Genomic DNA, 12,211 nt, shown 5'->3' with positions numbered 1-12,211 from the left:
GTTGAAATATTCACATAGGCTGGCACGCAGCTTGTTACTGATTTGTGTTTGTTCCAATGTGTTTATGGAGTTACTGACTCAGAATAGCAGATTTCATCTCTTATTAGCATTTGTTCTGTAAATGAGAACACTAGGCACAAAGGAATTGACAGCTTGGTCCTTGGTGCCCAAGGCAGGGCTGGCTATGTATTCTTTAATTCCCTATGTTCTGTGTTACACTAAGTAGGAAATCATAAAATGACAGCAGGGGGCAGGGGGGAAAAGAAATGACAAATCAGCATTTTGATTAGTGATGATAAGCTAATGATTTCTATTTACGTTCCCTTTGAATAAAAGGAAGGATGAAAAATAAAGAAAAAATGCTTTGTGATGCTACAGGTGGGTGGAAGCCATGTTGGCAGCTATTAATTTGGTCATGACTAGCAACCTGTAGTGAAAAATAGTGGTATAGATAGACCCCATTTCCACATAAATTTCTGCATTCTCCTTTTTGCTGCTCATTATGCTCTATCTCCCTTCATGATTTTACCTCCAGGACTATCCAGACCATGTTTGGCCAATGAGAAGGTGGGGAAGATTTGGAAGTAGCAAGCCTGGAACAGTTTATGTGTATAACTGAGGAAATTGAGAAAGCTTCCTAATAGAGCTCTAGGGGGTTGTGTTTCCTAAGTTCAGGGCAAAGTAGTGCAGTCTCATTTGCAGTCCTATTATACAGCAGCCTGAAATATTTCAGTTGTTACAAAGGGAAGGTCCAAAACTCCTGTCTCTCAGTTGCTGTAAAGACACAGTTCTTCAGCTAGTTTTGATCAGTCCTGTTTCAGCAAAGTCAACTGGGCTTTGTGCCACCTGAAGTGTGGTGACCCTGAAATTGTTTTCAGGTTACCACCATGCCAACATCTCTGTGAATGCCATTTTTTTCACAAGTCAGCAGTCATCACTGAGCAGCTCAGAAGTCCTGGCTGTAGTGCTAACAGCCTTCATTTTCAAGCCCTGTTATTGGCTGGGGCAAATTATGTTCCTAAATTTCAAACTGATGATTTACAGGAAGAATCCAGCTTTTTTCCCCCAGTTGTTCCTAAAAGAGAGTGACTGTGTGTAAATATGGGACAGAGGAGGAAATTGCCATTATTCATACAGCATTTATATCTTTAAAGCATGATGAGATAACACAGTGCATTGTAATAACTGATGATACTTTGTCTCTACATGATTGACAATGCTTTTAAGGAGCAGGTGTAAGGAAGCTTCTCTAGTTTGATCATGGGAAAAAAATGTTTAATGTTAATTGGTGATTTCTCTGTCTTTGCTGTGTGCACTCTGTCTCTGCAGTCTATATCTTTTAGTATTTTTTTGGTATGACTTTCTTTAAGTAGGCAGAGAGCATGGAGAAGAAAAAAGAAAAGCATATGGTGCTAATTTCCCCTTTCTATGATAAAGACTAGTTTCTTTAAGGCATTACAAGAGCTAATTAGATTCCTGGTTCAGATTTATTCACAGTAGTAAATACATCATCTGCACATTTCTCCAGCGGACCTACACTAGTATGGTCACCCTGTCTGTTAGAGGATTCATGTCTATTTAAAATGTTTGTATTTTAACCCCAGCTGGCAACTAAGCACCACACAGCCACTTGCTCACTCCGCCCTGGTGGAATGGGGGAGAGAATCAGAAGAGTAAAAGTGAGAAAACTCGTGGGTTGGGATAAAGACAGCTTAATAGGTAAAGCAAAAGCTGCACACGCAAGCAAAGCAAAACAAGGAATTCCTTTGCTACTTCCCATCGGCAGGCAGGTGTTCAGCCATCTCCAGGAAAGCAGGGCTCCATCACATACAACGCTTACTTGGGAAGACAAACGCCATAACTCTGAATGTCCCCCCCTTTCCTTCTTCTTCCCCCAGCTTTCTATGCTGAGCATGATGTCCTATGGTATGGAATATCTCTTTGGTCAGTTGGGGTCAGCTGTCCCAGCTGTGTCCCCTCCCAGCTGCTTCTGTACCCCAGCCCACTCGCTGGTGGGGTGGTGTGAGGAGCAGAAAAGGCCTTGAGTCTGTAAGCACTGCTCAGCAATGATGAAAACATGTCTGTATTATCAACACTGTTTCAAGCACAAATCCAAAACACAGCCCCGTACCAGCTGCTATGAAGAAAATTAACTCTATCCCAGCCAAAACCAGCACATTTTCTGGTTTAGTAAATGAGTTGTTAAAAACTACCTCTTACATTTAACTGTAAACTACTGTAACTATTGTTACACTTCAAACAACTTCAAACAACTACAAACAACTATTGTTGCACACTTCTGGTGGTGTAATCCCCTAGAACTAATTAAAGTCTGAATGCAATGGAAAATAGAATTTTGGACAAACTAATGAAATGGTTGCACACATGAATTCATTACAAATAAAACTGCTGCTTTATACATTTGTATCTGCATTAGAAACTTCCGTGTTTTGATGCTACCTGTGATCTTAAACAAAAATGAGATTGCAGTCTTTCAGCAGAAATCTATGACCCTGTCAGGAATTCCTTGCTTGGCAAGTGGCATTCCCTGCCATCTCTAACCCCCGTGCTAGCAGGGACTGTATAGGTTGGAATCTATGCTGAAATACTGAACAAAGTATTTGTTAGCGCCTATCATCAGGGTTGATACAATCTCCACTTTTCCAAATCCAAGTTTCTGTGATAAGTAACTTGCTCTCAATTCCCCATCATTTTCTCAGCAAGTGACTGCTTTCCGGAGCACTCTCCAAGGCTGTTGTTTGATGGAGAACTGTCCAGGAACCCTTTGAAATGAAATGGTGCTCAAATTTATGACTTGAAATAGGGCAGTATGGAGAATCTCCAGCCTTAGACTACCATCCTAATTAATATTACATGAACAGGGATTTGGGTTGTAAAAGTAGTTGAAGATGTGAATAATAGGAAGGAAGCAGATCTGATGGCTTAGGAAATGGCAGAAAGAATACTTGAAGAAATACAAGTTTCTGAGGGTTAATCAGACTTTTTGATGCTTCTTGTCACAGATGGTAACAGGGATTTATTAGCTACTGATGAGCTATTTAGTCATGTTGCAAGTCTTGTAAATCAGCATATATTGAAAACTCTCATCTTCATCTGAGAATTTTTAAAAGAGATTGGAAGTGATGCATGGGAGTGGAAAAGCAACTAATTTTTTGGTATTGGATTTTGGATGAGAGGCCATGAGGAATATCAAAATGTGAATTGATTGAGAAAAGAAAAACAATCAACATTGGGAAGGAGCAAAAGGTAGACAGCAGAAGCAAGACTGAAAGGGCAACTAGAGATGGAAATAGCAATTACTTTAATTGAAGGGATGAGCAAAATTTCTGGCTAGTTCTTGTTTTGCTTTAAATGGCTTGCCGTAATGTAATGGCAGAACATCAGAATAGGGTGCTTAAATGTCATGGTTTGATCAGAATCAAAATGTGTTTACACTGAAATGCAGAATATGCTGGGAAAGCTCCACTGCAGTTACAGTTACCATTTTCACTTTTAAGATAATGTATTGCTTTTCAAAAGTTTGACTTGGAGATATATTAAGCTGACTCTGAGAAGCTGGTATTTTTATGCTGTCCAGGGGACAACCCTAACAGCTTCTATTCCTGTTATTTAATTAATTTATTTTTTTCTCTTTGTAAACATTGATTTTCAGCAAATGATATTTAAACTAATTGCTTTCTCTGCTTCTGCAGATGTGGATGAATGTCAAACTGGTGTACACCGCTGTGGCGAAGGGCAGATTTGTCATAATCTTCCTGGGGCTTATCGCTGTGACTGCAAGATGGGATATCAGTACGATGCATTCAGCAGAAGCTGTGTTGGTATGTAAGGTGCAAGATGAGATGAAACAACTGATTGATTGATTGAGCCTTGGACCTCAAGGCAGGATTTAGCACCATTGTAGTGTGCAGTTATTAGTTCTGCATTGCAGTGCCTCAAAAGATAATGAAATCACCTCCAAAGCAGCCATCATTCAGTATGACTGGCCATTTAGAGCTCTGCCACTCCATGCTGTGATTTTGGACCAGGTGCCCTTGGTTTGGCTTAGCTGCAGGTTATCAATTAAAGTCATCTGCAAAGTATTTTCCAATGGGTTATGCTTCTGCTGCTGTAGAAATTTATCTTTTTGAAGATTTCACAACTTTCTTCATAAGAGACGATGATACAGCATTTTGTATTTTATCGCTACTGTACACCAATTAGAGCACAAAGTCAGACAGCATAAAACCTGAGGTTACAGCATTGCATGCTCTGCAAATCAATCTCTGACACTTTTAAAAATATCCTCCTGCATCTTGTTTGATGCTTTTGTTTCTAAGTTGATTGTATATTTGCTTGTTATGCTGGCAGATATAAATGAGTGCTGGAATTACCCTGGACGCCTGTGTCAGCACACATGTGAGAACACTCCTGGGTCCTACCATTGCACTTGTTCTTCTGGTTTCCGCTTGTCTTATGATGGGAAGCACTGTGAAGGTACCAGATATTTTTTCCATGAAGAAATTGCAGTGTGAATTAAGGGACTTTAAAGAAGGAGTTGAGGTGAAATATAAATATAGTAAATCCATGATTTGTGTGTGCTCAGATTTGCAGATATTCAGTCAAACACTCAAACTGTCAGATGAAAGCTGACAAGTTTCTCCTCTTTCTTACTTTCCCTCACATACTTTTTCCTTTCCTTCCAGATGAGAGAAAACGAGAACATAACAAAGTTAGAATAGGAAACTTTTCATTCAAATTTTAATAAAGATGAAACTTGGTAGTGACAAAACTTGAAAAAAAAATATTTTTAATTGAATGGAAATTTTTAAAGTTCTTCATGACTTTTTTAAGGCAAAAATTACATATTTATAATCAACCATAACATATAAGGTCTGAAACACATGCTTGCGTGTGCGTTTTCATTGGTATATATGGAAATGAAATTCAGGTGCAACAGACATCCTCACACTTCTTGGCATTCTGCCTAGGGAGCAGAAACATCATCTTGGGACAAATTAGTCCATCCTTATTCACTCTGACCAGAAGGATCTGGTAGCTGTTCTCAGAGGCAAGAAATGGTGGAAGATACTGTTCTGAACCATTGTGGCAATGTCTGTGGGTTTGTTTTTGGATACAGATGTGAATGAATGTGATACTAGTCCCTGCAGCCAGGAGTGTGCCAATGTTTATGGTTCCTATCAGTGTTACTGCAGGCAAGGTTTCCAGCTAGCAGAAGATGGGCATTCTTGTAAAGGTAAGACTGCTGCTTTTTCAGGTCAAGTTAAAATATGTGTATACCCTTTAACAGTTAGGGCTGTCTAACTCTTTAACAGTAAGTGCTGTCTAACTCTCAGCAGTACCTAATGCTGCAGGTGATGCCTAATCATAGAATCGTTTAGGTTGGAAAAGACCTTTAAGATCATCCAAGGATGATTATGAGTTACACCCTGCTGCAGAAGCTGCAACAGGTAACTCCAGCTATTGGAAAATGCAGTTCATTTTCATGCCTCCTGGGGCTGAAAACACACTCGTGTGACCATAGAACCGGTGAGGTTACTGTTTCATGGGGCTAGAGCTTATGATTGAAAAAATTAGAAGGGAAGATATGTTTACCTATATTGCAGCGATTAAAGCCTCCACTCAGCCATGGTTGAGTGAAGGCTTGCTCTTACTTCTGCTCGTGGTGGGTAAATGAGGAGTAGAGTGATCAGAATGGAGAGGTGAAAGGTTTTACCTGTTTTCTTGGAGTTACCACTACTGACACATTGGAGAGTCTCTGTTTAAGAAATGGTGAAGAAACCCATGTTCTTCCTAGCACAAGGAAGCCCCCAAAGCAATCCTGGAAGAATTACAGAGGTGCCAGAGAGAGTTTTTCAAACTCAGATATGCCCTAGACTTGTTGTTCTTTTCCATGAGTCCATACTACATGCAACCAATATTTTTGGGAGGAGTCTTGTGTTCAGCATTTCAGAAAGCACCATCAACAGTCCTAGAGCAATGTCAAACTTTCATGGTTGCATTCTTGTTTAAGAATACATTATAAATGTGTCAGATAAGAATTTCCTTGTGTTCTATGGCCTCCCTTTTCAGGTTTCTCTTTTTCTTTTTTTCATATGTTTGTAATTGTGTTTTTTTCCCAGATATCGATGAGTGCATACAGAGTGCAGGCATTCTTTGTACTTTCCGCTGTGTGAATGTTCCTGGTAGCTATCAGTGTGCTTGTCCTGAGCAGGGATATACGATGGCAGCAAATGGAAGAACCTGTCGAGGTAACGAGGAGTTTAGGAACTGAAAGGATTGTGTCATGAAGCTTTAATCCTTGGAATGATCTAAGCTATTATGGTTATTCAATCAAGCCTCCATGTTTTATATTACTCACTGTTAAAAAGACAGTATTTGACAAAGTTGCCAAATACTGGTATCTGCAATGTCAGCTTTTTCCTCTGTTAGAAAAACATACTGTGGCAACTCAGCTGTCAATGTGAGCTACTTGTTTAAATTAATTCCTAAGGGAGCCCACTTCCTCATTCAAATTGGGGCACTTGATTACTTGCATGAGCTGTATGTGCACCTTGGCACAGCAGTAAGAGATCTGGTTTTTTAGAGGTGCTAGATGTAGAAATCCATGGCTTCTTTATGAGTTGCAGTTTCCTGCCCCAGAAAACTGGGAGAGTTGAAGGTAGGTGCTGTAATGGGGACTTGGACATCCAGAAGTCTGCCACCTAAGCTTAATTATGTCGGTGTTAGTGAATGTTAGTGTAAATGACATGTATCCTCCCCCCACACACCCCTTTTCTCCAGAATCATAGAAATGTCTTCTGGGTGTCTGGTGTTTTTCATCTGGTGTGCAGCTGTCTGGTTTTTAAGTAAAAATCCCCCACTTCCAAAGGATGCACTGTGTAATGATGATTGAAGATCTGATTACCTTTATGTACTCTACATGCATTCCTGCAGGCGGTTACACTAACTAGCAGGCATTTCCTGCTCTTGGTTTTTCAGGAACCCTTCACATAACTTTTGGTTATGTATCTCCTATGCTTAAATTCTCTTCTCAGTGGTAACGGCAGTGAATTTACACTGTGTAAATCATGAACAGCATGAGCATACTTGGTCCTGACTTGGGAGCAGAGAAACAGACTAAATGACAATTAAAATATTTTTAAAGATATTTTTAAAATGTGTTTTTAAGTATGAATGCAGTTACATCCATGTGCATTTAAATTCTTACATAAAAGTCACCTTTAGAAAACTGCAGCTATAACTCTCCTTAGGCTTTTTTTGGTTTTTTTTTCCTGCTATCTTTGAGTGCTGGCATGTTAGTTGCCACCTCTGCCAGCAGTGAGATGTGAGCTGAGAACGTCTTCCAGAGTTAATAGTGTGAGTCACGGCATTAATCGGCCAGCACAGCTCTCCCAAGCTGAGCCGGAGGCACCAAGCATGCTCCAAGTGCTGGAGACAGGGGAAAAAGGTTTGCCACATGGACCTGTGGATCGCACTTGCATTGTTTGTGTGGTGTGAAATCCTCCCTGCACACTCACCCTGTGTGGAGAGGGTTGCTGTTAAGTGATCTATACAGTAACACTTGGAAAAACTTTTTGAAGTGCCTATGCCACCTAGTACATGCACCTTCCTTAAAGGGTGAAGTTGATCTACTTGCAAAACTTACTGCATGTGCAGCAGCTCTGTGCATGGCTGGGTAAGCTGGCATTCAGTCAGGCACTGGCAGTAACCCCTGGGTACCCGCCCCTTTTTTGAGCTCTGCAAGTGTGTAGTTACAAGTTTGGGCAGGCTTATATATTGAGGTCTCTCTGAAAACAGGGTGAGAGAAACAGCCTGAATTGATGGCAGCTGGAATAAACTCAAGATTGTATTGGTTTCCACCAGCTGAAGATCTGGCCCCAGTTGCTCATCATCTGAACAGTTAAGAGTTACTGGTGGTACATTCTGTGTACTCTTTTTTTCAAACAGATGAGTTGTATCTCATGTAATAGCATCTCAACATATGGATCTTTTTGGAGAAACTGCCTATGGTATTTTGCAGCATAGCCAAACTGGTGAAGTGAGTGCTTTCATGACAATGATTGCAATATGGAAGAAATTTTCTTTTCACCTAGGGGCACTTCTGAGAATCAGCAAGGGATTTAATTTACTTTGATTCTCTCCTACTTCCTATTGTATACTTTTCTTTGCAATACTTTTAAACCAGTCAGTTCAGTGTATGAGATCAGTTCTCATCCCAAGGGAATGGAGAGAGTGGGAGGTTATAGTTTTCCTCTAAGTGTCTCTCTTCTCTGACAATTGGCAGAACTGTAGAGCCCTACACAGTCCACGTGGTTTGTCTGTTAGCATTTATTTCATTTGAAAGCCTCCGTGCATTGTCTAGACATTTGGGAGTACACAATGTGACTGTGAGATCTTTGCCAATATTTTCTGCTCAAGCTGGATCCTTGTTATTGCATCTGGTTTTCAGCATTTTAAGGTCCATGGCTTGGGCTTGCGCATATGTATTATTTAGGTAACCATGTTTATGCTCTAGGCCATGAAGTGTCTCTGAGCTTTAAATGTCTTTTTGTCTTCTGCAACATTACTTCTCATTATGGGGAGATACTTACATTTAACTTAATTTTTTAAAAATGTGTCCCTTGTTCTAAAGTGTTGTTCCTAAGTTCCCGTATTTCATAGTAGTCACTCTGGTGAAGCTTACATCTCCTGGATCATGCAGCTGTACAGCAGTGGATACTTTGCTTTGTATTTGCCCCCTGCTTTAATCCAGGCAAACTTTCCTGCATAGATAAATTCTTCTCCTGGCATAGTCCAACTTTCTCATTTCTCAAAAAGTCAGTGAGAATTCCTGTTGGCTTTTAACATGGGTTAGTTATATTCTGATGGGATTTGTTTATTCCTGAGGGATAGCTTTTGTCACAGTAGGCTGTGAATGCATAATGTGTAGGCAGTCATAGGGCATCCCTCCATCCATTATGTGTGTTTGCTCTGGGGAGGGAAAGGCTTCTCTGCAGAATAGATAATGGGGGAATGTTTGTTTGCTTGGGATATATGGACATTTTACAGCCTTGTCGACAAAGAAGGAGCCATTGTGATCACACACATTATGCAGTGTATGACGGATTTATAGAAGTGGCCACCTTTCATCAAGGACTGTCCCTTGTACTCCAGTGCTTGCACGCAGTGTCTATACCATGCACAAGTTCATCCAGATGCTCTGCTGTTTGAAACAAGTTAGATGCTTCCCCCAGCTATTGAGCTTATTACATGTGCACTGTGTTCACGTGCTGAACAGCTTGTTTAGAAACACCACACGTGACATAGGCTAGGTCTAAGCGTTAAACTGTGGTTCAGGGAGTATCAGTGACCTCTGAAGCTGTAAAAATTGGCCTATCACCTTCAGGAAACTATTTAAAAAACTATCTTCAGTCAGAACAGCTGTGGAAAGCTTACACAGCGGCTGCGGGGATGGACAGGTTGGCTGGTCTGAGAAGTTTAGGGTTCCACTGCTTTAGACTACTGCTATTTGGTTATTTTATTCTGTTTCCTTTCAGCCTAGTTTATAATATTACTTACAACACATCTCTGACACCTCAGGAGCAAGGGAGAATATGACAACACAGGCGATTCTGTCTAGATATTCATGTTTGGTTTGAACCTTGAATGTTTGTTTCGTTGCAGTGGAAAGTGGCAAGACAGGAGCATCTTGGGTTTTGACAACTTTTTTTCTTTCTCATGTTTATTCTCCACTGGAAGTTAAACCCTGTGTTGCATCAGAAGTTTTTGGAATGAGAATAGCTAGGTTCACAGGAGTGTGCAAATGTTTGCAAAGTACAGAAAGAAACAAACTTCCCCTGCGGTAGAAGGCCAGCCCTGGCCATTTGCTGGGTGGCTGCAGTTGGCCACAGTCTCTGCCAAGCAGGGGAAGGACTATCAAAACAGTGTGAAAAGGATCATAAGCTGTTTGTAGGGAAGAGTGGGCTCCTTTGTTTATTGCACACACTGCTGAGTGGTACTATCATCTCTTATTAACTGCTAATGTCAAGGAAGGAAATTTTTTTCTGCAGAAGACATGAATTTCAGCAGAATTGGAATCAGCATGATTTATCCTATCACTCCAAATGCCAGCAAGTGTTTGTGCACAGAGATGAATCTGACACACCTCACCTGAATGGGCATTTCACTCCCCAGATGTTTCCTCTGGTGTTCTCACAGTCCTGGTCTGCAGGCAGCAGGCACAGGTACTGAAGAGGTAACACAAAGCAACTGAGCAGTGAAGACAAGAGCCCTCAGCTTGCAGAGCTAAACCCACAGACTCCTCTTGCTTCTGACGCACACAGTCTCATAAGCATATTACAGCCCATAAATTGTGATTGCTTCTTATTTTTGACCTTAGAATGTCTTTTTTCCTTGTGTTTCTTCTTGTTAGATATCGATGAATGTGCAATAGGAACCCATAACTGTTCAGCTGCAGAGACTTGCTATAACATCCAGGGCAGCTTTCGCTGCCTGTCCTTCGAGTGCCCTTCCAACTACAGAAAAGTATCTGACATGTAAGTTTCACCATTGCAACAAAGTGAGCAGCCCAGTACAGTGGCTGTGGATGTTACATAGTGCTTAAGTTTGTGGGCAGGTGTAAGTGCTCAGAGCTCTAAGATGCTTTGGTACCTGGAGCACATAGACTTTCCCCATATAGAGTTTCTGTCTGGTTTTGCCTCTTCCTTCTTCCAAGCCCTAGAGCCCCCATTTGCCCTCCAACTGCTGCTGTAACAGCAGTTATCAGAGCTTGCAGCTCTACTTGCTCTAAAAGGGCTCTGTTTATAATCAAGTTTTTAAAAAGTAGGATCTTCTATGCTGCTTATATCATTGCAGTAGCTGCCAGGCTGCTCAGTGCACCACTTCTACAGTGGTTTGGGGGCCCCTGTTTAATATTCAGATTGCAGTTCCTCAGAGTGTGTTGAAACGTTGAAGGGAAGCAGGATAATGCTCAGCAGCTGAGGCTCAGGAGCCCCAAAATCTCCCTACCCATTTCCTGCCTCAATGGCTGCCACTGCTTTGGGAAGCCATATTTAGTTGCTTATGACTTAAAACATACTTTTCCTGTCTTACAGAATTGAGCAGCTTTGCAAGATGAGGAGCTTGTTTCCCATTCCCAGTTTTAGCTACCTTTTTAAGTGTTTTTGTTTTCCTTTCTTGGAGCACTGTCCCAGACTTGTGCTGTCAGTGATGAATCACAGACTGCTCTTCCAAGCTCTGTGCTGCTTGCAGCATGATTCTGGCTCTTTCTTCGTTGTGGAGCTTCCCAACACAGCTCCCCATGTCCATGATCTTTTTCTTACACTGTTGTACTCTGACATAATTTACAAATGTTTTATGGGCACTGTAAAAGCAGAACAAGCAGCTGGTAATTACACAGCTGAAATTTGGGACTCCTGTTTGTCTAATACTTTTGCAATACTCTGAAATACATATATTTTTACCTGCTATTACATGGACACTGAATGTGCTTGATTTCTTGTCTCTTAGGAGGTGTGAACGAATCAGTTGTTTTAATTATCTGGACTGCCAAAATACCCCAGTTCGTATTACCTATTACCAGCTGAACTTCCAAACCAATATCGTGGTCCCAGCTCATATTTTCCGTATTGGACCGTCGCCTGCCTATGCTGGAGACAACATAATCCTTACTATCAACAAGGGAAATGAAGAAAACTACTTCAGCACTCGAAGGCTGAACTCGTACACGGGCATTGTCTATCTTCAGCGACAAGTGAAAGAGCCTAAAGACTTTTTGTTAGATGTTGAAATGAAACTGTGGCGTCAGGGAACATACACTACTTTTCTTGCCAAAATTTACATTTTCATCACAGCTCATGCGTACTGAAGCATGTATTGACATTGGATTTTATTGGTGCTATGCTCTTTAACTGTTCTACCAAAGCTTAATACTGTTGAACTGGCATTTAATGTATCTAGCCTTTATATTATTTTTCTATCATTGCTTTAAACTTTTTTATTGGTTTTGTAAATTAAGTTAATTTTTATCTTTGTATGTTTTCTTAGCAATTCTTTACATCATCATTTGACAATGAAGGAAGGGTTAGAAAGGCAGTACATACATTATTTCAAATGCTGGAATCTTTTCTTAGAAATTGTTTTTAGGTTTAGTCACATATGCAGGGTATTGCACTAGAGAGGAAGGATG

General features: G+C 40.8%; 1 protein-coding gene across 1 annotated transcript in view; it reads left to right on the top strand.

Annotated features, from left to right (window-relative positions):
- FBLN2 (fibulin 2) overlaps window positions 1-11,890 on the top strand; it is a 79,839-nt gene extending 67,949 nt beyond the window's left edge. Inside the window, exons 11-16 of the mRNA XM_009481609.2 lie at window positions 3,714-3,842; window positions 4,372-4,497; window positions 5,141-5,257; window positions 6,144-6,272; window positions 10,436-10,559; window positions 11,533-11,890. Coding sequence (XP_009479884.1) covers window positions 3,714-3,842; window positions 4,372-4,497; window positions 5,141-5,257; window positions 6,144-6,272; window positions 10,436-10,559; window positions 11,533-11,890 — 983 coding nt within the window. The remainder of the gene's footprint in view (window positions 1-3,713; window positions 3,843-4,371; window positions 4,498-5,140; window positions 5,258-6,143; window positions 6,273-10,435; window positions 10,560-11,532) is intronic.
- Window positions 11,891-12,211: the final 321 nt, after the last annotated feature.

Source organism: Pelecanus crispus, chromosome 7 (genome assembly GCF_030463565.1).
Source record: "Pelecanus crispus isolate bPelCri1 chromosome 7, bPelCri1.pri, whole genome shotgun sequence".
In the NCBI taxonomy this organism is placed as follows: domain Eukaryota; kingdom Metazoa; phylum Chordata; class Aves; order Pelecaniformes; family Pelecanidae; genus Pelecanus; species Pelecanus crispus.
This window is presented reverse-complemented; position numbering and strand designations above follow the sequence as displayed.